The sequence below is a fragment of the Calypte anna genome, chromosome 12 (assembly GCF_003957555.1).
Source record: "Calypte anna isolate BGI_N300 chromosome 12, bCalAnn1_v1.p, whole genome shotgun sequence".
Taxonomy (NCBI): domain Eukaryota; kingdom Metazoa; phylum Chordata; class Aves; order Apodiformes; family Trochilidae; genus Calypte; species Calypte anna.
The window spans coordinates 3,687,332-3,712,590 of NC_044258.1; the positions used below are offsets into that span (position 1 = coordinate 3,687,332).

At 40.3% G+C, this 25,259-nt stretch overlaps 1 protein-coding gene across 1 annotated transcript in view; it reads right to left on the reverse strand.

Annotated features, from left to right (window-relative positions):
* The window catches only part of NUP210 (nucleoporin 210), a 64,633-nt gene extending 39,761 nt beyond the window's left edge, over nucleotides 1–24,872 (reverse strand). The window contains exons 1-11 of the mRNA XM_030458662.1: nucleotides 24,639–24,872; nucleotides 15,517–15,653; nucleotides 14,543–14,674; nucleotides 10,420–10,516; nucleotides 7,835–7,985; nucleotides 6,022–6,154; nucleotides 5,008–5,166; nucleotides 4,459–4,527; nucleotides 4,031–4,137; nucleotides 2,805–2,945; nucleotides 1,453–1,590 (exon numbers count right to left, since the gene is read on the reverse strand). Of these exons, the coding sequence (XP_030314522.1) occupies nucleotides 1,453–1,590; nucleotides 2,805–2,945; nucleotides 4,031–4,137; nucleotides 4,459–4,527; nucleotides 5,008–5,166; nucleotides 6,022–6,154; nucleotides 7,835–7,985; nucleotides 10,420–10,516; nucleotides 14,543–14,674; nucleotides 15,517–15,653; nucleotides 24,639–24,796 (1,422 nt within the window). The 5' untranslated portion in view covers nucleotides 24,797–24,872. The remainder of the gene's footprint in view (nucleotides 1–1,452; nucleotides 1,591–2,804; nucleotides 2,946–4,030; nucleotides 4,138–4,458; nucleotides 4,528–5,007; nucleotides 5,167–6,021; nucleotides 6,155–7,834; nucleotides 7,986–10,419; nucleotides 10,517–14,542; nucleotides 14,675–15,516; nucleotides 15,654–24,638) is intronic.
* Nucleotides 24,873–25,259: the final 387 nt, after the last annotated feature.

Sequence of the window (25,259 nt, forward strand, 5' to 3'; positions counted from 1 at the left end):
TGAGATGAGAACAGAACTGTAAAAGAAGTGACAAACAGAAAACCACTTTCCCTTATTGAGAAAACTCTAGCAGAAGTTATGATCAAGGACTGAAAATGCATATTAGTATTAAGAATATTTACCACACTCTGCTGGTGTGGTTGGATAAAGAATGAACTAAACCAAACTAACCCACAGAAATTAAAAGTAGGGATCATAGTGCTAGACTCAGTGGCATTACCTCCAGATTTACCCTAGAGAATGCAATTTTATCCCCAGAAGACTGATTTGTTTACTTCAGTCACCATGTGTCTTGCTGCCTCTTTCTGTGTGCTCTTTACTTGAAGACAAACCCAAAACTCAGAACTACTTCATGCTAAAAGAAGAGGTTGGAATTGTGCATAAAACACCTGAAACCAAGCTCTGGGTATCATTGTACTAGGATAAGAGTCCAGACTGGAGAAACACAAGGTTGTTGGGGTTGTTCAGCCTGCAGAAGAGGAGACTCCCAGGTGACCTCAGAGCAACCTTCCAATATCTGAAGGGGCTACAAGAAAGCTGGAGAGGATTTTTTTACAAAGCCATAGAGTTTCAGGACAGGGGGCAATGGCCTTAAACTAGAAGGAGAGAGACTTAGGTTAGACATTAAGAAGAAATTCTTCTGGCTCAGGTTGCAAAGGAAAGTTATGTCTGCCCCATCCCTGGCACTGCCTCAGCCCACGTTGGATGGGGCTTGGAGCAACCTGGGCTGTGGGAGGTGTCCCTGCACATGGCAGGGGGCTTGGAACTGGATGAGCTTTAAGGTCCTTTCCAACCCAAACCCAAACATTATCATATGATAATGTTCTTTTCTCCAGTGGATACTGGAAGACAAGCAGTTTGCCTCCTAAAGTGTAGGATGGACAGGCAGCATGGGAGCAAAGAAACACATGAAATGTAAGAAAAAGGTCCCTTTAGAAGGGCACACTGTAAATGAACCTGTAACTTTTCCCAGTAACTTTTTATTAGAAGCATGAGCTGTGCAGGCAGTCAAGGGCCCTGATGCTGACAGGGCACTGCTCATTAATCTGGTCGTGCCCCTGGGCAGTCCCTGCACAGTCCACTTCTTACTACCACACTTCCATCCCTCTACAGTCAATGGGAACCTTTGATTCTTGCTGTGAAGTTTTGTACCCAAGATGTTTTTTGTAATTCCAAACCACTTTGTGCATGCATGTGTGAGGGAGAAAGGAAGTGAATGAGACACACAATTCAGCAGGGACTTTCATGTTTGTTGGTTTCTTTTGTGGTTTTTTTAAACTTCACTTAAATTCCTGCAACTAACATGTAACAAAATTCCTCCCAACAATGTTTGGGGTATCACCCTGCCAGAAATATCCTAAGTCAACTTGAAAGTATCGAAGTATCTAAGTATCCAAAGTGGTTACAGGCCTTGTTGCATCTGCTTCCTGCATTGGGACATCTTTGGCATACCTGTATTGTGTACTGGTAGACTCCTGCTTTTGGCTGCCACGGAAATGTCAAAATGCTGGGTGAAAGAACTATGGGAACATGTATTTCTACATCTTGCTGGTTTCGCACTGGAACTGGTAATGTATGAACACCTCCATCCTACAAAAAGCAACAGCATAGTATTATAAATGGCATCACAGTGCTTCCTAAAAATAATTCTTAAACTTTATACATAAACAAGAGGCTGAAAACATCTAAGAGGAAGGAATGCAACTATTTAGGGTCATTTATGACCAGTGTTACTTGTCAGCGAGTAGTCAGCTCGTGTCAGCAGAGTGTGCAATTGTATTATCTGAGTAGCATTACTAAGGAGAGAGAGTGCCCATGCTCATTTCAAAGGCAAACAGCAGCAGGAAATACATGCTGGCCCTGCTACCTAGTTTTTGAGACCTTGTCTACAGAACTAATTCAGCAACTCCCCACTTTTACTAGCTGCTCATTCCACACATGGTAGGTGAAGACAGAACTCAGCCTAATGACCCATTCCTTGAGCCCTCCACAAGCATTGGCCTGTGCAGCTCAGCTACAGTTGTAATGCTGTAACTCTCTGGCACAATATTCTGTTTCTTACTAGAATTCTGAAGGAAAGAAAAATCTTAACAGCTCTCAGTAGACCTCATTTCATTCAAGAGTACCTCTCTGACACAGAGAGTGAGCATGGCTTATCTTATAGTAGGATCTACTAAATCCTACTCAAAGAATCACTAAAACATGAGCAACCCACAGCAAATAGGTTGACGTGTTGAATTTTTCCAAGTTTCAAGCAAAAGCTTTCACACCACGTGCCCTTGTTAGACATACATTCAGCAGCCTGCCCAACTAGCAGAAAGTTAATGATTAATATTAATTTGAAGGAATATGCAGGCTGATACATTTGGCAGATTTTCATTCCAGCATTTAACGTCACTTACCAAATGACAGAAAACTTTCCAAATGTAACTGAATGCAGAACAAGGCCAGGGTATGACACTGATGATCCTACCACAATAAATTATAAAATTCACTCAGAGAATGCGAGAGGAGCTTTGCACCAGCACAAGGATACAACATGTGCCTACATGTTATCTGCCATGAAAAAACAAATCAGTGCCACGCACAGGTGCTTGCCACAAACTCAGAAACAAAACCAATCAATCTTGATTTAAGCAAATCCTCTGTTGACTTGACAGCTTTCCTGAATAAAAGGTTCTTAATCTGGTACTTAATCTGTTTAAACAAAGACTGCTTAGAACCATGCAGTTCTTAGGTTACCTTTTACTATGTCACTACTTTGTCACTACTGCACAAGTAAAGAAGTTATTAGAAAAACATACCTGATCTACTACTGATGTCAGTGCAGCATCAATAATGGTCTGACCCTTCTTTCTTGCTCTCACATAATAGTATGATCCATTCAGAGATGACTTCAACACCTCAAAATATTCTTTGGACAGTTTTGTATTAATTCTGATATTCTAAAAACAGAACATTGAATAGGTATTGCCACAGGTAACTGACATTGATACTGTACAGACAGCCATAAACAAGTTAGTGACAAATCAATGAAAAAACAATTGTTTAATAACATAGCTCAAAGAAACTTATCTGAAAATGAGTAAGAATTTTTCATTATGAAAGTTTCATTCTTTGAACAATTCTGTATCTTTTAGGCACTGCATGAACACCACAGAAAATACTTTTTAAAATTAAAAGCCACATGTAATTCAGCATGAAAAGAAACAATATTTAGACCAATAACTAAGTATTTTATAATAACTCATATTTTATAATAGTTCTTTACTTCTACCATTCTTAAACATAAAAGGGGAAGAACATGCAAACATACTGCCATGACAGCACACTTCTCTAGCTGAAACTGAGAGCAAAATCTCAGGAAGCAAATGGTGCAAATAAAATAGCCTTCACAGAAACTGGATATTCTGAAAAATAACAATTTAATAAGATTTTTCTCCTTGCAAATTAACTAATCTTTTATTCTTTATTTCTTTCAGGAAAAAATGTGTATTTGGTACCTCGTGCCACTTACTTAACTCCCAAAGAGTAAAGTGTTTTCATGCTAGCTCATCATCTAAGTTTTTCCCAAGATCAACTGGAAGGAAACAGGTAGCTCCACCCAGCACTGTGACAAGCCCACCTGACACCCCACTCTTTAACAGGAAAGACTGCCCCTAGACATGACAATGCCATGCTTGGGGGACTGATGAGCTAAAGTACAGTATTAGAACTGTTCTCCAGCAGTTACAACAGTTTGCAATTTCCAGTGCAAAGCCCATGCTACATGTTTGAAGTTTATTGACCAAATGGACTTCAGACTTGCAGCTTTTTCTATAGCACTTAGTGTCCAGTAGGCACTCAATGAATCTCTCAGAATTCTTTATTAAAAAATGAAAAAACAACCAACAAAACAAAGAGGAAAAAGGAAAAACCAACATGCTTTGAGATGCCCTAACACTGTAAATAAGAAACTGCTCAAATAATATCAAAGAAAGACAGGATTAAGGAGACAGACAATCAGAAGTATAACAATATTTCAACTTACATCAGACAAATACACCTTATTACTTGATTTATCATACACTTCGACTGTAATTTCATAAAGTCTGCCTGTTTCTAGGACCCATCTGTCACCTGGATGAACTGCAAATCCTACAAAAGAGGAAATATTCAACAGCACAAATCAAAGGCCTCTTTATGGAATGAAAATAAGCACTTTGCTTCTGGTGCCCACATTCTGAAGATGCACATTCATTGTTTTAAGCTTTAAGCTGCTCAACACAGAGATGACAGAAAATAAATAGATATTTACTACTAAAGCAATTTCAAGCTGAGCCATTTCTATGAATAAAATTTCTTATGAACAGTACTACAAAGAAATGGAAGCCTGTATATAGGCACAGAAAAACACCACCATGAAAACAAGGCAAGCAATTATATTAAGCAGTGAGGAAAACTGCAGCCAGTACCAACCTAAATAGCCAGGATTTACAACATAGATAGTGCTGTTTGGTAGCCTGGACACCCCCTGCATGCGGATACCTGAAGTCTCAGTAAAGGAATAGAGAAGTTTTGACTAAAGTCAAGTAAAGATCAGCTTGTTCCTGGGGCTCCTTGTGCCTCTTTGGATATTTAAAGCTAATTGTACACTGAAAATACATGTTGTCTCCACCACCCTGAAAGACAGTGAGCAATTTAGAGAGATCCCACTAGAGAATGTAGTACTTTAAATTGAAAAATTAAATAAAGGCCCATCACATCTCCACAGTGACTGAGGGGAGCAGACATGATTTAATCGATCTTCTGCCAACCTCATTTCTTAGAGCACTTCAAGGCATCAGGCAGCTCTCTTGAGACTGAATTCACAGCAGTGCTGTTTTCCATGGCTCTGCCAGGTGCTTCAGATTTTCAAGACTATTAGGGCAAGTGTGGATAATTTTATCTTTTTTTGTGTTGCAAAGGGTGGAAGGTTTGTCTCCTGCCACAAAGATGTGGCTGAAAAGCATCACCCAGGAAGGATACTCTTGTGCCCAAGGATGAGGTTAGTTTGTCCCAGATGCAATGCAGTTACAACTGAAGTCCCCTGGTCCAACTTGGCAACTGGCCATGATGGATCTCCCTCAGGAGCAGGGAGGTTGTTCTGCAGCTGCAGTTCATACTGATCAGATGGCATCATCAATTCTGTAAAATTGAAAAGGGAGAGAAAAAAAAAAAGAAACAATAAAACCCAACCTGTCAGTGTTTGGATGCTGCTAATTATTGCTGATTATTTTCAATTGATGCCTAGTGCACCCATTAAATCAGGATTCTTAAAGTCTTGTAGAAATGGCATTTCTAAGATTAATATCAACAGACACACACACAATGAGCTTCTTGACTAATTTCTTCCAATTTGCAATTTCCAAGCATTTTTATCCCACTGCCTAGACCTAATTAATTTTTAGCTTCAAAAGTGGACAAATTACTTTCTATCAGTTACTGATTTTCTCCCACTCCATTCTGCATTACTAGCTGATGTAGCGAACCTAGTTTGCCAGACCAGGAAAAAAGAATTAAAAAAAAAAAAGAAAAGATTACCAGAATAAGCTCTTTGTAAGTCACAGAAGGAATTATTTCCACTTACTTCTACACTATATATTGACATCAAGCCAGCTAACCCACACTTGCAGAGTGGAGCAAATGCACTTGTCAAGAAAATATTTTCTGTTAGAAAAGTTACTAATCTAAATTTGATTTAGCTAAGAGGGTCCAGCACAGTTTCTCAGTTCCTCAGTCACTGTGAAATAAATGGCTGTGTTAGTTCCAGGTTAAGTTACCCTTCGCTCCAGGCCCATGACACATGTACAAGACTATATCCTTTATAGATCCAACTTTTTTGAGAGAAAAAAACTGAACAGCTGTTTCATCATCTGGCTTGAGAAAACAGAATATTAACATAGCACTTGAAACACAATTAAAATTTTCTCTGCAGTTAAAAATTCACACAAAGTACTGAAAAAAAACCAAACAAACCCAAACAAAAAACCCAAGACCAACCTGTAATCTTCCCTTGCCTCATTTTCTGAACTCTGTACTGAATTGATGTTCCTACCAGAAGATAAACGTCACATGCTGGATTTAAAAGGATGTTTTCCAGAATAAGCAATCTGACCTCTGCAGGTTGTACATGCTATTGATTGAGGGGAAGAAAAAGAAAACAACCACATTTAAAGCAGTTTCTTTGAAACACACCATGCAGTAATAACCTATAATGTACAAGTGAAAAATACTACTTGCTGTAATTGCCTATTTATTATAATATCAATTTTTCTCACAACAGGGAAATGCAAAGGACAATGAATTGTGGAGATATGCTCTGTGTATAGATTTTTTTTAAAAAGTCCATTTGGACACTATTTTTGTTCAGTTTTCTGAAGAATGAAAAAAAAAAATTCAAAAAGATCTACAGTGACTACTCAGACATATAGAAATTAATTTTCCCTGCTGTAATACACAGTACTTCCATACAACATATCCTTTAGAATTTCACTGAGGAATCTGTATGAAACTCATTGGTCTATTAAATTAGGAATAGAGCAAATAATTGTATAAATTCTATTACAGTTGTTAGAGGGATGTTCCCCTAAAATGTGTAGTCTGGAAGCAGTAAAAGATTTAAAGGAACTACCAAGCAGAAAGCCATGAAAAATTGCAAACAGAACAGTATTACTTACAGTATCACCTCAAAACTAATTCAGAAAAATATTAAACCAGAAAGCTGCAAGCATTCCAGATAGAAAAATCAGAGGGATACAATGTGGAGTAACTAACATTCAGCACAACTATCAAAATGAGAACTGGAGCAGGAGTAGAAACATGCACTGTGACTTGTGCCACATTATTACTATTACATACATTTAGACAATACTTTCATAGTATGCTTTTTACAGGTATGCTTTAAGCAACAAACATTAATTACAACATGTAGTAATACAAACCTTTGAAACCAGACTGCAGATAATAAATGAAGTCCAGAAAATCCACACCACTTTATGCAAGGCTTTTTTTATGGTGCAGTATTAAGCTGATACCAGCACAATGCCAAGCATTATCACTCTAAATGATAACCTATAGAAACCCCTGTCAAGTGTTTTTATATTCTATTAGGAGAAAAAAAACAATTATGTTACCAGAGTTAAATAAAAAACTCGGTCACTAAAAGAAAAAAAGAACCAGCATGGATCTAAGATAACAGCTGGGAAGGCCATCAGCACTGCAGATCAACAGCCTTGTAGTACTGACACTGTGATCCCAAAGCCCTTCCTTGGAGACCAGAACCTAATGAGGCAGAATACCAGAGTATTCTTATGACAACAGGAAATAAAGGTATATCCAATACAGCATTTTTTCTTCTAGATGGTTTTTTTCTGGAAAAAAGACCTAAAATGTTCTTGTTGGTTATTTTTTCAAAAGCTAAAGGGCCAATGCCCTATCCAGCATGATTCCAGTTACATATTTATAATATGAATGTTTATGAGGAATAATAAAATTGAACATAAATATTCAAAGTGTATTTCTCTGCCACAGGGCCTTTTGTCAGACAGACAGGTTTAGAAATGAACTCTGGCACATGCACTGTGCTGGGTTAAGGTAAGTGCACCAAACCCCAAGCCTTTCAGGGTGATCAAGAGCAGCACTGCCAACTTTTTTATAAAGGCTACAGACACAATCCAGCCAGAGATCCAGCACTACAACCCACAGTGGGAAAAATACAGCAGGGCAAACTAACAGTACTCCTGTAACATGGGATTCTAAGACTAAATAACAAAATAAAATAAAATTTTAAAAAAATAAATTGCAAGTTTCTTACCTTATAGACACTTTCCTGGATTCTTGCTTTTAATTTAGAACTGCCTGTTTTCATTCCAGACACCAAAATGGTATCTCCTTGCTTGGCAAATTTTTCCATCTCTGATATATAGGAAGGTGGAATATAAGTGGATTCTGAGAACTTGAGTATACTGAAAAGTGAACCAAAAAGTGAAAAGAAAATTGTTAACTAATCTTTGTAAACCCACAGAGAAGGAACACCAGCATAATTTTCTAGTTATTTCCATTTTTAAGGCAAATTTAAGTTGCCTGCCTGGGACCAGATATACTAATTTTACCCATTCTTCAAGATATCTGCAGCTAATTTCTGTGACTGATAAAAAAATTTGTTTGAAGCTTGTTTGAGGCTTTCAAGAGATATCAGAAGACTGCACATGTTGTCTATAATGACCCCTCCAGTTTTTACAGTAGGTGGATTGAAAAAAGCTCTTTAGATTATTATGGAACAATACATGTGAAAGGCCCAAATCTTGTTTCTGAAAGCAATAGCTTATCAAACCAGAGCATACCTTTGACCTGGATGAAGTAACTAGGATGCATCATGAGTTTTAAAGGTTTCACATGAACTGTCTGCCTTCATGTGCACTGTCACAGTAAACTCTGTAAGGCCATACTGAGAAGTTATGAATATTAACATATTAAAATTAATATATTTGTAACTTTATCTTTTCTTTTTAAAAGCTGTAGCACCACTGGAACATTTTTTTATCTTAGCTGTGTTAACAGTAGTGCATATAGCAGTATTAGTTTGGTTAAAATTATATCTCCAGTACATATTTATTCTGAAACTGAGCAATTGGCACACTGGCTCTCCCTTTAGACAGGGGCCACATGCTCATAACTGCAGCTTCAAGAGTATTTTGGGCTTAAAAGGCTTTCCTAGGGAATGCTGTGTGCTTGCTTCTCTGAGGCTGTAAAACTGACAGTTTGTGTTTATCCAATAATAGAGAGTCTTGTTTGCTACTTCTGCCCTGTTTCCAATCCATATGGAATACAGGTTTGAGGACAGAAGTTACCTGTTCACCAGTCTGCTCTCTCCAAGAACTGTTTCCCCCACATGCTAGTGGTAGAATCACCCTATGAATAAAGCCAGGTACTTCAAATGAAAGTACAGTTTCCTGAATTTTGTCTGCAACCCACCTACATTTTCCTGGAGCCTGTTTTCTGAAGTAACTGAAGCCTCTGAAGTACAAGTTTGAATCTCCTTTATCTTACAAGCTTACTGCATGTTAGGGAAGTTTTGACTAAAGATGTACTCAAGGAGTACCTGTAAAATGTTTTGTGAGAAAAATCCATGTATCATGTGTTTGCAGTTATTCATGTACAACAAAGAAGCATTTGTGCTGCCAACATTCATGTTGAGCAAAGTTGAGGTTCACTGTGGCACTGAATGTGAACAATACTGCTAAATAACAGGGTCCTGGTGTGCTGACACTGGCTGCATAAAACTCCTGAAGTTTCACTTCAAATGAATCCCACACAAGCCACTGCTGATAAATGCTCAATTCTGGTTGCTTTAATATGGATGGAAACTCAAATGACTGCTTGAAGCCACTGAAGAACAGAGCAATGAAGTCACCACCATAAAAATACGGTGCACACACTTAATAACAACAAAGAAACAAAAAAGACAACTCCAAGCCAGGCCAAAGATTGTCTGGTAATAAACATAGGAGAAAAAAAGGAATCATACAGCCTGGATTCAGTTTTTATCCCTGCCACACACGATGTGAATCTGGGCATTTTCTGAAGTTTGGGCAAGTACTCCACCTCCACTAAATGGAAGGAATATCTCCCTATTAGATAGGAATGCTGAAAAACACTTAGGTTTTAGTGAGTTGGAATCACCTTAAAGACCTTTGGATAGAAGTTTGCACAAAATGCAGCACTCCTAAATTCCAGGCAGCTTGTTGAGTCTATACAGATGATAAACCAAGCACCACTTAGCAAGCATGTGCCTTCCATTCATGACAACATATTGAGTAACTCTAATGAATGATGTCACTGAGACTTATGAGCTGTATCAAGCTTACCAGCAGCCACTCAGTCCATTACAATTTAAGGTTTAGCTACTTTGAAAGCTATTTCAACAACAGAGCTAGGTGTTGACTAGAACCTGAAACTCTTCAAGTTGGAAGAGCTTTTTTCTGCAATAGAAAAGGTTTTTCCTCTAAAAAACAAAAAACAACAAAACCACACACACACACAAAAACAAACAAACAAGCAAAACACAAAAAACCAAACTAAAACATTTTTGCTGAAATCCCAACAGACCTAAAGGTAACTTTTTCCTTTGCACAAGATGTTTCAGGAAGACCAACTGCATCTATGTTTCTTGTTGGACAAGAGCTACCTGAGCTGCTCGTTAACACTGTAAGTTTTTTAATTAAACAGATATAAGAGTACCCAGACAGCTGAAGACACGCTTAAAAAATACATCCCTGAAAAAACTGACCATAAACATTATTTCAGACACTGGATCAATAAACTGCCTAGATGTGGGGAACTATGTAAACACAAACTAAACAGAAATAAGACTTTTGAGAACAAAGTAAATAGACCTACCGTAATGCCATGTGGGCATCTGAGAAGCCATCAGCCTCTGTGTCTTTTACTATTGTCCAGTCAAAGACTAACCCTGCCAATGTGCTGAAAGTGTTTCCTAAAAAACCAAACAATCAAATTAAAAAAATAAACAAGTATAGAGCCTTCCTAAAACAAACATTGAGTTTTTCCCTAGGAAATTTATCTTATCCCTAAAAACAGGGATTTTTACCTATTTGACTTTACTTGCTTTGAAGAATTCAAGATATTTAATTAGCTTTTCTTCTGACAGTTTGCAGTCCCATATGCTGCTTTATGTTTTTCACAAAGTCCACTGGATAGGTGCAGGTGTCACCACCCATCTCCTTCCCCCTTTAACCACAAAACCCTCATTATTTCTTAGATACAAGCAGGACATCAAGAAAACCTGCTAAATCTTTCATTTTTAAAGGAAGTGTAATGAGCTGAAACTGCAGAACATCTTCTAATTTTCAAGATAAGTCTTGCTCTGAATTGCAGTGTCCACTGGGCACATATAAATTTGGAACTACAGTATTGACTTAATTTATTTTTACTACATTTTATTTTACTAGATTTTCGTTTGTGTTCTATACTTTGACATTCATATCTATGTTAATAAAGTAAGAATCAAAGTGTATTTATTATCATATGTTTATGCTTATAGGTTTATGACATTCTTAATCCACAAAAATATTTTAAGACAACACAATGCACAGCCTATGTTACTTCTCCCATTTCTATACAGCTTAGAATCATAGAATTTTCAGGGTTGGAAGGAACCTTTAAGATCATCCAGTTCCATCCCCACTGCCATGGGCAGGGACACCTCTCACCAGATCAGGTTGCTCAGAGCCCCACCCAGCTTGGCTTTAAAAACTTCCAGGGATGGATGGGGCTCCCACTTCTCTGGGCAACCTGTACCAGTGTCTCACCACCCTCATGGGGAAGTTCTTCCTACCTTCCTATCTAAATCTCCCCTCCTCTAGTTTGAATCCGTTCCCCCATGTCCTATCACTTCCTGACATCCTAGGAAGTCCCTCACCAGCTTTCGTGTAGCCCCTTCAGATACTGGAAGGCTCCAATAGAGTCTCCTTGTAAAAAGGGGTTCCAGAAACTGGACACAGGACTCCAGGTGGGGAATATCTCCAGCTTGCTGCAGATAGCTCCAAATACCAAATAAACAGGACTTTAAACATGAAACTCTAAACACCCCAGGCAATAGAATTAAAATTAGAGACCGGATTATTTAACATGCATTCAAGTCTAACTTTATTTACAGTACAGCATTCTTGTTTTGTTCCAAATGAAGAGACACATATGAGGAACCAAAAAACAAACAAACAAACAAACAAACAAAAAAGCACTGATCCATCCTTCATCCTTGCAGTCTCTGATCCATGACTGGGCCTGAATGTCCCTGCTCCTGCTGGGGTCCCTCATGAGGGAGGCAAAGTCAGGTCACCAGAGACAGCAATCAAAAGAAGCATGGCCAACAGGGAAGCTGTGGCTGCCTCATCCCTGGCAGTGTCTCAGCCCAGGTTGAATGGGGCTTGGAGCAACCTGGTCTGTGGGAGGTGTCCCTGCCCATGCAGGGGGTTGGAACTGGGTGATCTCTAAAGGTCTCTTCCAACTAAACCCATTCTATGATTCTATGATCACAGGTATTCCCTGGGGCTGCAGGATTTCCCTCATCCCAGCCAGGATCAGCTCTCCCTGCAGCAGAGGGCAGTGGCTGTCTCTAGGTTAAGCCTGTCAGATGCAGCTCCCAGGAGGCAGACAGGTAAGGCAGAATTTGTCCTTAACTATATATTGTGTCCTTGTCTTTCCCAGCAGGGTCACACAGCTGTCACAGGAGCTGCAGACCAGCTGTAACATTACCCTCCCAGGCTCCTCGGATGTCTAGGCAGGCAGTGACTTGAGCTCCTGCTCTAGCTGTAAGCAAACCCAGAGCTGCTCCTCTGTGATGATGCAGCAGAAAATCAGCTCTCTCTGGAAGGCTGGAGGGACCCCAAGTGAAAGAGGAGAGCTGCCTTGATGAGCTCTGCTCCATTGCCAGGGTAGGAAGCCACTGGTCCTTGCAGACACATAGCCACATAAATACAAACTCTCATCTTTAAGCTCTTCTCTTATTTAACTCACCTCTAGATAAGTCATAATAAAATAATTTGAGCAAGTGAAACAGATAAAACAATATACAGTAGGACTTTTTTTTTCCTCTCAACATTCCATACTCAATTCGGCCAAAGATCTCTATGATCATCTTTCTTGCAGTATTAACCTTTGAAAAGTAGTGTTTGGGGATTGAGTTTATATTTGGACTGGCTTATTGAAATCATGTACAAAAAGGAATCCACATGAATGTAATTGATGAAAGAAAAAAAAACAAACAGCTTATAAAAAAATATATAGACAACACATATATGGAAGAGAATAAGGAAAGAAATTATTCTTGAAGATTTACCAATACTCACAGGAGGAGGATCATTAATATTAATGAACACTCTGACCCATATCAGATGTTATCATCACCATTAGCCCAAAACAACTCACACTTGTACACCCCTAGGGCCTATTCCACAACTTTACATACCAGAGAAGTCTACTTTACTGCAGCACATGTCCATACAACAGGTGACACCAGGCATCTACTTTTTTCTTATACAGGCCATACTCTAATCCTTTACACCTGTTCTTTGTGAAAGTTTTCAGCAAACCTGAACAGATTTTTCACAAGATTCACTGAACTGGATAATTATTTAATATTGGCTTTTTTTCACCTTCTTACTAATAAAAAGGAAAAAAAAACAGTGTTCAGAAGTCCCATGTTTAATTCTTTGACAATTCCTGAACAATTATGTCCTTCAATTAACATGCCACTGCTCTTGATTATTTTTAACTATGCCAAGAAAGAGTCCAGTATGTCCAAATGTCTCCTCAGGATGGGTACCAAGGTTATTTCGAGTGTATCCCAATCCCCTAAACTTTACAATCAAAGTTTATTCCTAAGACTTCTAACCAACTTGTTTCAGTCATGCAGATTAAATGTTCTTTGTAGATTTTGAGCCACTGCTCCTACTGCAGGACTCTAACTTGGGTGGCTGCCAAGGCAAATGTGTCCACTGAGCATGCTTGAGAGTCTGCAGAAATGCCAAGCCAAGAATCAAGTATGACACACAGTAGAAGAAAATGAAAATTACTTTTCATTAACATATTCCCATACATATGGCATTCATTGTTTACAAACCAACCAATGTAGGATGGGCTCATTAACTACTCAAAGCAAACAATTCAACCTTTTATAGCTGTTTTACATATAATTTCCTTTCAACCCTGTAGCTTTCCTAAAACTCATTGTGTGAGTGTTGATGTATGCACAAGAATCAATTGCTGAAACTAAAGAATTAAATATTTTCCAGCATCATGGTTCCTCTTCTGATGCTACAGACAGTATGAAAAGCAGAAGTTTTCTGCTCCTGTTTAACAATTGTGCATTCAGTACTAATGCACTGATTTTTACAAATCTCCCCAAAGTGTTTTTACAATAATTAAGAGATATTAAGTCAAAATTATTAAGTCAAAAAGGTCTTCAACATCAGCTCTGAACATCATGTGAGGTGCTTGATAACACCGGATAAAATGTCCTTTTGCAAAACTCTTTAGACTACCTCAGCTCAAAAGAAAAAAAAAGAAAAAGAAAAAAAACAAAACACCACAAAAGCAAGCAGCAAACATTATTCACATTCCTGTGCAGCCTTGCTCAACCTCCTTAAATCCTGATGGGACATTTCAACAGGAGCTGGAGGCAGAACTCCTATGAGCTGGCACTTTTATTTTAATTACTGTAGATCCTGATTTAAAAAAAAAACAACTTAGCTCTAGAGTTAAGTTTCCAGGAAAAATAAGGAAAGAAGACATTAGAAATCAAGCAGTGTTTGATTTTCCTATTCAGGCAGTAAGCAGATTTTACACTTAAAAACAATAGATTCCTGAATTTATTAACAGAGAACTCCCTGTAAATTACTCGGCTTCAAACTTTCAGTTGTGTCACAAATAAAACCACTGCACATATCAGACAATTAAGAGGTTCAATATTTATTTTATCTTCATCTAGTAAATCTCTTACCTTCAGAATCCAAGGCCAGAATTTTTAGCTCCAGTGGTGAATCTTCAAGATACAGTTCTCTGGTCGTGGACACTATTTGGATGCCATGAATTATATCAACTATAGCATCACAACGAAGCACTTGTCCAGTCACTTGAAGAGATGTCAGAAAGAGCTTGTGAAATCAGCAACACTGGATGTGCTCAACAAGAACACCAGCAAGGCAAAAATGCAACTCAGATCTAGCCAGTGACACCAGGCACTGAAGGAACTGAAACTGGGTCATGATCTTAAGTAAGAAACTCTTGTTGAGATGATGATTGTGGCTAAGCAAGGAAGAACAACAGTTCCCTTCCCCACTGAACTTCAGAACAAATCTTCATAGAAATTTTTATTTCCATCTGGTCAAACACTTACAGACATTTTTTCTGAGCACATATAAGGAGTTTCTACAATGCAAATGACAGACATGCCTCATGACCTAGAGAACTTAATTCCTTTTACCCACAGACAATAAATGCCTATATGCCTCCTTGCTTGGTGACTGCAAGATATTTAATTGACCATCTGTTTTTGCCTATCTGTCATTAAAAAAAACAACTAGGTATCATGTATGAATGACACAAAGACAATTCCTAGCTTTCTAAATGCAAAACTTGTGAATTTACATTATATAATAAGTAGCTGCTGAACATTATTTTCAGCCACCCTTTAGAAGAAAAAATCCTTTAAAAAAATGAAAATAATAAAAAAAAAATTAAAATTAAAAAATATTCACCCTTAAAAAAATTATTCATTTTCTCTGGTGTATAATTAATACCATTAACACTTATTTTAACAAACAGAACTTAGAAACTATGCCCAAGCAAAGTCTAAAATTACAACGCATATGCATGGAAATGTCTTGTTTTGTGCACTTTTAAATACTTTGTTTCTGAAGGATGCCAGGATGCCCATAGCCAAGTAGTGGTGTGCTTACAAAAGTTAAAACTTACTTATATCCTCAGCAAAAATGATACTTGTCAGCCGTGTGGGCTGTGCAGAGCGTGCCTGGACAACAGCCCTCTGGGAACACTGGCGCTCATCCTGCTCTGCTGGCTCGATGCTGGCAACCTCTGGCCTGCTGGAGGACCTACAAGATTATTTGGTTGTGTCAGTAAGATGTAGGTTACTGCTAGACAGAAATCAAAGGTCTGGTTTAAAAGCCACCAAGATAATTTACATGAGACACTAGATGGTCGTGACCTGACTTTTATGAGGGTTGGACTGGAACAGCTCCTCCAGGACTTCAACAGAGGTGCTGAGGTGGGTAGAGCAGAGCCCACTAGAGCCCAGCAGACAAACCCAGTGTTCTCTCTGCCCTGGCACGGTCACTGCTGAATGCAAATGGGGCAGTTCAGAGCTATACCCTGTTACTTAAAGTTACAAAGCCCTTGGCCCATTAGTTAAGAGGTGGAGAAGGAAAAAAAAAACCACATAGAGAATACTGAAGGAGAAGGTAAACTAATTTTAGCTAAAGCTCTATTCACCACTTGTAATTGCATTTTCGTAACAGGTTTGAAGCAAAAGTTCTGAAAAGAATGGGAGTTTTCCCTGATGACAGAACATTACAATATGCTTGCTGCAACACAGACTCTGAACAAGTAAGAAACAATGTTTTTTAATCAAGAAATTCGGGGGGAAAAAAAAAAAAAGATTAAATCTGTCTAGCTGAAGTATGTAAAACTGTGTAAACCATGCAGAGTTGTATCATCACCTCTGGTGAAATGTAAGCCTGCATGGAATTCTGACCTAAAACTGGTGCAAATGTTTCTTCCTGCTCCAACTGGTATAGTTTTTCTGAAGACAACTGCTCCAAGAAGGAAGAAGCAGCTTGTGAGAAGCTAACCATGGTCATGGAGCCCAAATCTCACTTCCTGGTGACAAAAATGTCAAGATGATTTTTAAAAAAGTTTGAGTATGTACAGTGCTCAAAGCACCTGATAATCTGTGAAGTGCCTGAAACACCCATGGCTGTTTGCTCAGGGATCTTGAGACAAAGCTGACTCACAAAGGTTCTTTAGAGGATTAAAACAATGAAAGAAAGCACTGAGGACAAAGCTGCTGGGGAATTGCTTCTGCCAGATGGTGAAAGCAGTTCTTATGAAAGCATTTTGGTAGTTGGTAAAAACAGCCTAAACCTGCTAACGATGCTGAAGCTGGACTGGTACAGACTTATTCTGGAGGATATTAAAAAATGCCTGCCTGAGATAAGTGGGAAAAATCTCTTAACTCAGCAAGGAGCTGGAGGGGAATTTCAAACAACCAGCACTACCATACCTGCCCTTCTCCCCAAACTTATGTTTTACCTACTTTCATTACTGGCAGAACCAGAACAGGGAAGAAAAAAAATTGTTGTAAATTAAAACTGTATTAACGTAAAAAAAATAACATATCACAACATGTTCAGTAATCTTAGAGTTAACAGTTGCAGTCCAGGTGAACGTGGCCCAACCTGGCTGTCAAACTGCAAATCTTGTTTTCAACCTTAAGTAATGAAAAGCAGCATTCTGAAAACAAAGCCAACCATGCAAGACACCAAGACCCCTTTGGTCTGAAGCAGTCAATCAGACAGTGAAGGCTGCATTTCTCACAGAAATTTGACATGAAACAAAAATACATTTGTGTCAGCTCTCTGGCTCCCCACATGCAGGTCTGGATTTTATCGTACTGTACTGTCCAAACAGTGAGGCCCCCAAACCTTGCAATACAAGGGGGAAAAAGCCCCAGTCCAAACATTTTTACTTGTGTGTGCTAATGGCAGCATACAGGTTCATCAGACACTGCACAGCAGTATGGTATTTTTGTCCCAGGCAAAATTAATTCAGTTAATTAATTAATAATACTGCTACGCTCCCAACAATATTTTGTTGAAGCTAAGACTAGTATTAAACGATATAGAAGTAACAGTAGCCACTGCTAACCCAGACATACCAAAGTATTTTATTTGATCAAGAAAAAAGCAACCCTCAGCTGTATGCAACAGATAATTTACACACCAATCAAAAGCTTAAACCTGAAAATTGTTATATGAGCATAGGGTTTACCCTGTTCATAAAATAACATTTTGTTTTCTGTATTAGTAGTACATTTAACTATGCTATACGATTAATTTAAGACCGAGCAATTAGTTATTTTCCTGTAATTGTAGCTTCTTGGGCAACCATGAAACAGTTTTCCAACATCTAGCAAGTTCCTTTAAACAGTGTTAGTATTCACAACCAGTAAGATCTTTCTTGAGCTTGGCTGGTACCCCTGAAGCTGAGAGTGTGGATCTGACTCAATAAAGGTATTTTAAAATAAGCATTATATGCATGGAACATTTTACTGTTCAGTTCTTATCTAATAACTATTTTGAAGGATGTTATTATTTTTTATTAATTTGAGAGCTTTGTGTTCTTAGAGTCTGAAATCGTGTTTACAACACAAGAGCTTCACTGTGTTTTGTATTTGTAATAATAGGGCTATGTGTTGTAATATATAACCATTACAGCTTGTACTAAATCTAATTACAGGCAATTTTTCAGACTAGAAAAATGAGGGAACGAAGATAAACTAAAAGTTTGCATTAAATTTTAGCTGTGAATTTACAAAGACTCCACAATTACAAGGGAACTTTTAAGCTTTTGCAGCTGAATGCTGGTTAACTCTTAACTGGCACTGAAGTAGGGGACCCAAGGTTAGATTCTGGCCTCTAATAGTAGTTCAAAATAGGAGGTGGGATATCAGCTGAATTCCTTCCTTTTTAAAAATTACATTATTAGTTTTATTTCTAATAGTATGCCTGCTATGTTAGGCAATTACCTGAACTGGGTAGGTGAAGCGGGGCCTTTCTCAGCCTCAGTTTACTATTGACTCATACTAAAAAGTTATCTGCATGATTCTTGGTTTTGTTTTGTTTTGTTTTTTTACACAGTAGGAGGTGAAAGATTTGATGATACTCCCAGTACCCATCTGGCAGTATCAAAAGCACCTGCTGCTTCAGATTCAGGGTCAAATACAGAAAGGATAAGGCACTAAGGCTGCAGGTTACAGTGGCATTACTCTTTTAATACACACAGGAATCACTACTGCATCCTAGATGGACAAGAAAAAGAAACTTTTGCTTTAAAATGACAGTGAAGACTGCAATTTATATCACCTTCCAATTACAGCAGATCTCCAGCAGCATGTCAGTGTGTGGTATTGAGAGCTGGGCTTGTCAGAGGTCAAATTTAGATCCTGAGAAGCAAGCAATGGGAAGCATTTCTGGCACCAGCTCTGGATCCCATGACAGCATTTGTAAGAACAAGCAAGGCAGGGGAAGAAGCACTAGACAGAAGAGTGAGGAAGTGAGGACAAAAAAGCTCACTGAAGTCCCAATATTTATATGCCTTAAAATAACATCCTACTTGCTCAGGAATTTCTGACACCTGCAAGATAGACAACCTCTTACTTATTTCCAATTCATTCATGATTTTTGTCTGCTCTCCTGGACATAAAACCATGCACCAAGACTGCATCTACAGAACCACCCAGACTTGTGCCTGCATTTTTTTGATGAAGTGTTCTGTAATGTGTGTGAATACTCCAAAGATTGTGCTTAATTTATCTATCAGGTAGTTTAAAGACCAGGCAAATACTACCCTTTCACTCTCTCTACTAATACTCCGTTGATTCATAGTGCTTCAGCATTTCAGAGTTTTGTCAGCTCCTTAAAATACACTCAACTGACTAAATTAGCAAAAATCCACCTTTGTGGAGATGCACTATGGCTGTCAATTGTTTTAGAATTTGTATCAGGCATACGGGCAGATACATAGCCAAAGGGAAACTGAAGAATAAACGTTTTGAAGAGTTTGGTAAGATTGGATTGCCCAATACCTTAGCTATTTTTACTGTCTTTCTAGTCTCTCCTGGGACTGTTAACATATAAAGATGAAAAAAGAGACACAAGAGCCAGAACAAAACAAGATAATAAGAAACTGTAGTTATATGATAGAAGGAGATTCCCAGAGAACCAGAGATATAGGAACTGAACCCATTTTGAAAGAAAACACCGAGGGAGCCTGGCAGAGTTTCCTCTTAGGAAATCTTAGGGATTTTTCACAACACAGTGGCAAATTATCTCTCTATTGTTCACTCCATCCTCTCCTGAGATGTTTATTACTGTAGTGGGAAAAAAAGCAAGCAGTAAAAAAAATCTTCCATCCATCTCTGCTTTAAAAGCAAATGGAAACACCATACAACACAGAAGGAGCCAAGGATAAAGCTTTTGTTCATGGGATTTTATAATAATGATCAGCTGGCATGCCCACTATCTTCAAAGGAAGCTGAGCTAATCCAACCCAGATACCCAACTGTAACCTGGATACTTTGCCAAATCACCTGGTGACCAAAGCAGTTTACTGGACGTGCTGCATGAAGAAGAACAACATGCCACACTAGTGACAGGCATCTTCCTACTAAGAGAATGCAATGAATAAAGGCTGGTGTACACAAGTTGCTCTGAAATTATCTTAGCGTGATTTCAAACTGGAAAATAAAACTAAAAATTAGCAGCTTATTTCCAAGACATAACTGTCACAGTTTGCATTTATTTCAAATTAGCCATTCTCTTAAACTTTCTCACATGTAGACACCCTTAAAGCTTCAATTACTAAGGCAAGACCCACATCCAAAGAGAGCAAAAGCCTTAAACCATTTCATGGATCTTCAGTGACAAAAGCTGCCCAAAATCAATAACAGTACAACAGTTCCTACTATTTCTGTCCTCTTTTCAGCCAGCTTGTACTCAGATTTTTGTCAAAAAATACTTTTTTCAACAGAAACCTGTACTGCAGGTGGACACATTAGCTAAGAGAAAAAAACACAAACCACACAATTATTTCTTCTGCCTGGCAGAACATCCATGCTGCGGACTCACACTATCTGCTCTGGCCTTGAGCCAACAGACTCAGGTAACACAGAGCTGAGCTGCAGCAGCACAGCCCATCTTCACTGTACCTGCCAAGGTATCTCAACCCCATTCTGAGCTTGTTCTGGTCTTGACAAAAGCCTGAGGCCATGCTGGGAAAGCCCAGCCTGCAGCACAGCCAGCCTACCTGGCAGTCAGCACCACAGGCACCTCCCAGGGAGAGGGAGAACATTTTGCTGCCTGCTAATGGCTTCATAAGTAGGAAATGCAGAGCAGGTGAGAACTGAAGAGGTAAGGTTAGCAGGGGATACAGATCTTTATTGAAGTTGTCATTTCAGAATACGGAAATTAACAGTCAGTATCTCACACAAACCACTTTTCAGTGTTTTTTTAGACCCGTGGTTAAAGAGGCAATACACAGAACAACAACCCCCCAGATTATCAGAGATGAGATTGTCAGTTTTATAGCAAAGCAGCAGACCTCAAGCAGCAGCACTCTAATACAGATTTTGAAAACACGTAAGCCACCACATATAGCCCACGGAGTGATAAGATCAATTTACAACCCTGTATCAGAAACATGACAAGATAAGGAGCTAGAAAATGAGCTTTGCCAGCCAGCTACTGCAACAGAAGCACTCTGTGTAGGTTTTGGGTTCTCTGGGTAGTTGTGCTCAGACACCACTGAACACTGGATCTTTCACTCCAGTGCTTTGCCACCTTGCCACTCCCTTTCAACAGCAGTCATCTTGCTGGAACCTCCTCTGTGAGGGCTCCAGTAGCACACACAAACTCTTATTCAGGGTGGCAATAAACCCTCTGTCGTATTTGCAACAAACATTGTGCAGGACCATAATCACCTTTTAAGTTTCCTACAGCTGTAACTTTTCAAAGCAAAACCTCTTACTTCCAAGGGTTCAAATTCAGTCAGTTGTATTCCTCAAAACTCACTCCTGAAGCTTAAACTTTCCACTAGTTCTTACCCTATATCTCAATTCTACAACATATGAAATAATGTTACAGACATGTGAGCATATTCATACCCTACAGATTATTTCTGCTATCAATAGCCCATGGACATGCTGTATACCTTGGGGGAAAATATTTTTTTTGTTTTGTGTGTTCCTTCCACCCCCTCCCCAAATGTTATTATGAGAAAGCAGATTTCAAAGAACTCTTCTGAATGCTTTCATTCTTCCAGGTATAATTTCTGGATTAAGGTAATGAAAAGATAAATAGAGATGTAATTTCAATGCTAAATATACCCACACAGACTGTGTTTTATCCCTGAAGACAGTTCCATGTACAATATTTACAGATAGGAGCACTGTATGCTTTGAAAACAAAGCTTTTAACAAAAACTGGTTGCAAAATACAGGCAACCCAAACTCCAGAAGGTATGAGCACCTTCAAAATCAGAAAATACTTTAAAGACATGCTTGTAACTTCATCATTGCTCACAGAGTGCTGGGATGATGATAAAATTTGACCTTTTCCCTTTGAATGACTGGAATTCTCAGGCACCACTGCAATCATTTTGAACTTGAACCCTCAAAGGGAAGCTGGAAAGAAATAAGGTCACAAAATGACTGATGACAGACTGATTTTTCACGAAATTGGACAGTCAGATATGAATTCTGAATGTTTGAGATGAGTAATGCAGTCCTTGAAATATTCAAAGGTTGCCTTTTGAAGACAGATGCTGCTGTAGGAGAACAGCTTTACACTTGTAACCTTGCAGTCATCCATACTGCACAACCTCAGTCCCCTCTCCAGGCACAAAGGGCCTCAATCTTACTCATTTCCCTTCCAAATTCCTGCTTTCATGCATGCAAACCCACCCATCATTTTACAAATTCTGGGTGAGGAATAGTCACTGTTTCTGCAGTCCTTACCTCTGGTACTTGCTAACTTCTTCATTTGAAAGATCTCCTTCCAGTTAACAGCTATTACTGACAGCTTTAACAGGAAAGTATAGGAAACTTGTCAGCAAGTAGCTGTGGAGTTGCCTTCTCCTCCAACAGCTGCAAAGCCTGCAGGGGCAAGGATGTAGAGGGAGAGAGAGTGGCAGATGCAATCTAGAAAATTGCTGAGCACCTGGACAAGCATTACTGCTTCTGCTCTTACACACACACACACACACACACACAGAGCTACTGCTTCCTTCTGATGGGTTTGAAAGCACATGTTGTGTTTTAACACCCACATCCTGTCAGACCCAGCAAAGCAGAAGTGAATAAACAGTCATCTACAACCCTGGTACAGAAAATTATTACACATTCTATATGAACTTTTTATAGCTTCCTCAATTTTCATTTAAAATTAATCTCGGAAGGGCAGACAGAGGAAGAGGATGGAAAAGCATGTTGAAGCCTCTCTGCATGAGGGGTATGACCAGTTGCTGGCACCTGGCACCAATACAAACGGCTCTGAAGTGTCTACAGATCACCCTCCTCAGACACACTTGTGGACCAAATCTGGTATTGAGTAAAATCTCGTAACTTTTCATGTGTAAATTTCAGTGAGTTTTGCCAAAGTCTAGACCTCTGACAGTTGGCAGCACTTGGCACAAGCAGGAATAGCTGCAGCCAGCCCAGAATCACCTGGAAGATGGCTGGCAAAACAAGACAGAGTTTACATCTCCTAGCTTTTACTAGGGCTTTAATATGTTTGAATTTTAGCTTTGTACAACACACTTCACTGCATAAACCAAATCCTTTCAAAGATTCATTTGCCTGTAAAGACTAGAGTAAGAATAAGAAAAAACCCACAGTTCTAAGATTTTCACTAGAACAGTCTGTATAAAAATTAAATTGTACCACCACAAGCTGCTCATCTAGTAACTTCCTTTCAGTCATCTTTGGAGAAACTGATTATGCTTCTGGGTGGAAACACCCACAAACGTGTAAGCTGTTAGATCCCAGGCTTGTAGCCAGCCCAAGAATGAGAAGTGTAGGACCACCATGTAAATACACTAATACAGAGAGAAATCATAGCCCTATAAGATTTATTTCAGTAACAGTCAGCCACAAATAACAACTGAAAACTGCTACACACAGGGGCATCTAGCCCATAAGAATTATCATTCTAAACGTATCTTGACTGCCGTATTTTTTTCAGTATCAGTACCTCCTGCTCATTACAGATCCAAATTACAATTCTGGCATATTAAAGGAAGGATGAGGATTTGGTGGCATTTGTTTAACATGAAGACTGAGACACAGTTTTCAAGTCTGCACACACCGTGGTGTCTGCCTTTAGCCTCTGGTGTGCAACACAACCCAGACCTGTCTTCCATGAGCCTGGTCCCAGGCCTCCCCCTCAGGCAGGGCAAGACAGGGACTGCCAGCAAAGAAGTTCCCTAAGTGCAGCCCATGCGTTCAGCACCATGACCTCCAAAAGGAAATCAGAAAAGCTTTATTCTTTTAAAACTTAACTTTGTTGCCCTCAGGTGATGTGCTCAGGGTGTTGCCTAACTCACGAAACCAAAGGTGCCAGAACTTCATTAACTGACCACAGCCCGGGAACGGGAAACTTCCACACCAGCAGCAGCCCGAACCCTGCGTGCTGTCCCCACACGCGTGGGGCTACAGGGAAAGCAGGTGTGCGCTATGGGTACAGGGGCAGCAGGGTGAACACCCAGGGCATGTGGAGGCTGGGTGGGCGTGTGTGGGGTCCGAGGAGAAGGCTGGGTGGATGGGTGTGCGTGGGGTCTGTGGACAAGCACGGCGCCTGTGTGTAGGGTACACAGTGGGTGCCGGTGGGGTGTGAGGCGCATGCGGGGCACCCAGCCAAGGCGGGAAGATTCCCCCGCAGCAGGGACCTTCCCCTCAGGGCCTTCTCAGCCCCGGCCTCAAGACAGAGCCCCTCTCCAGCGGGTTTAACCCCCGCGGCAGTAAAAAAACCAAACAAACAAACAACATAGCGATGGTTTGTTAACACCAAGCCTCTTCCCTCAGGGATTATCTCCATTTCTTTCTCGAGGCTGCTAGGCCACCCCAAAAAGCGCCCGAAGTAACGTGAAACCGGCGCAGTGAGGCCCAGCGCTGCAGGCTCCCTCACGGGAGGAGCGGTCCGGTCCGGCCTCTCCCCGCCGCGGGCTGAGGAAACGCCGCAGGTGCATTCAGGCGGCTGTGGGGGGAGAGAAGCAACGGACAAAAGGGCGGTGGCACCTGCACTCACCATCGGTAGCAACCCTCGCTGGCCTCCAGCGTGAAGTTGACGCGGGTGCTGCGGGTGAAGGGCAGCAGCACCCTGGGGATGTTGAGCTTGGAGGAGGCGGTGAGGTGGAGGGAAAGGAGGAGAAGAAGAGAGAGCGCCTGAGGCGCCGGGGGAGCCATGCTCCACAACGGGCAGCAGCCGCCGGTGGGGGCGGGAAAGAGCGGCTGCCCGCCGCGGGCGAGGGACGTCAGCGGCGGGGCAGGGCGCCCCGGGGGGCGGGAGGGGCAGGAGAGGGCAGGCGTTCGGGGCGGGGCAGGCCCGGCCCCTCTCCCCTCCGCCCCCCCGGACCGGTACCGCCCTCCCTGAGGTAATTTGTGGAGCGGCGCCAGCGGTGGAGGTCGGGTTGTTGCAGGTGTTTGGCGGGTGTAAAGGGTCCTGTGGGGGTACAGCAGGGTGGGAACGGCTTGAGGAGCTGGGTGGGAAGGGGGTTTTCTTCAAATATGTGCGATTTTCACCCCCGTGAAGATTGGGGTGTGTCAGGGCTGCCGTCTCCCTGCACCCGGGCAGCACCCTCAGCAAGCTTTGCTGAAGGGTGAGGGGGTGGGTTTTAAAAACAAAGAAAAAAACCCCTACAGGTTAAAA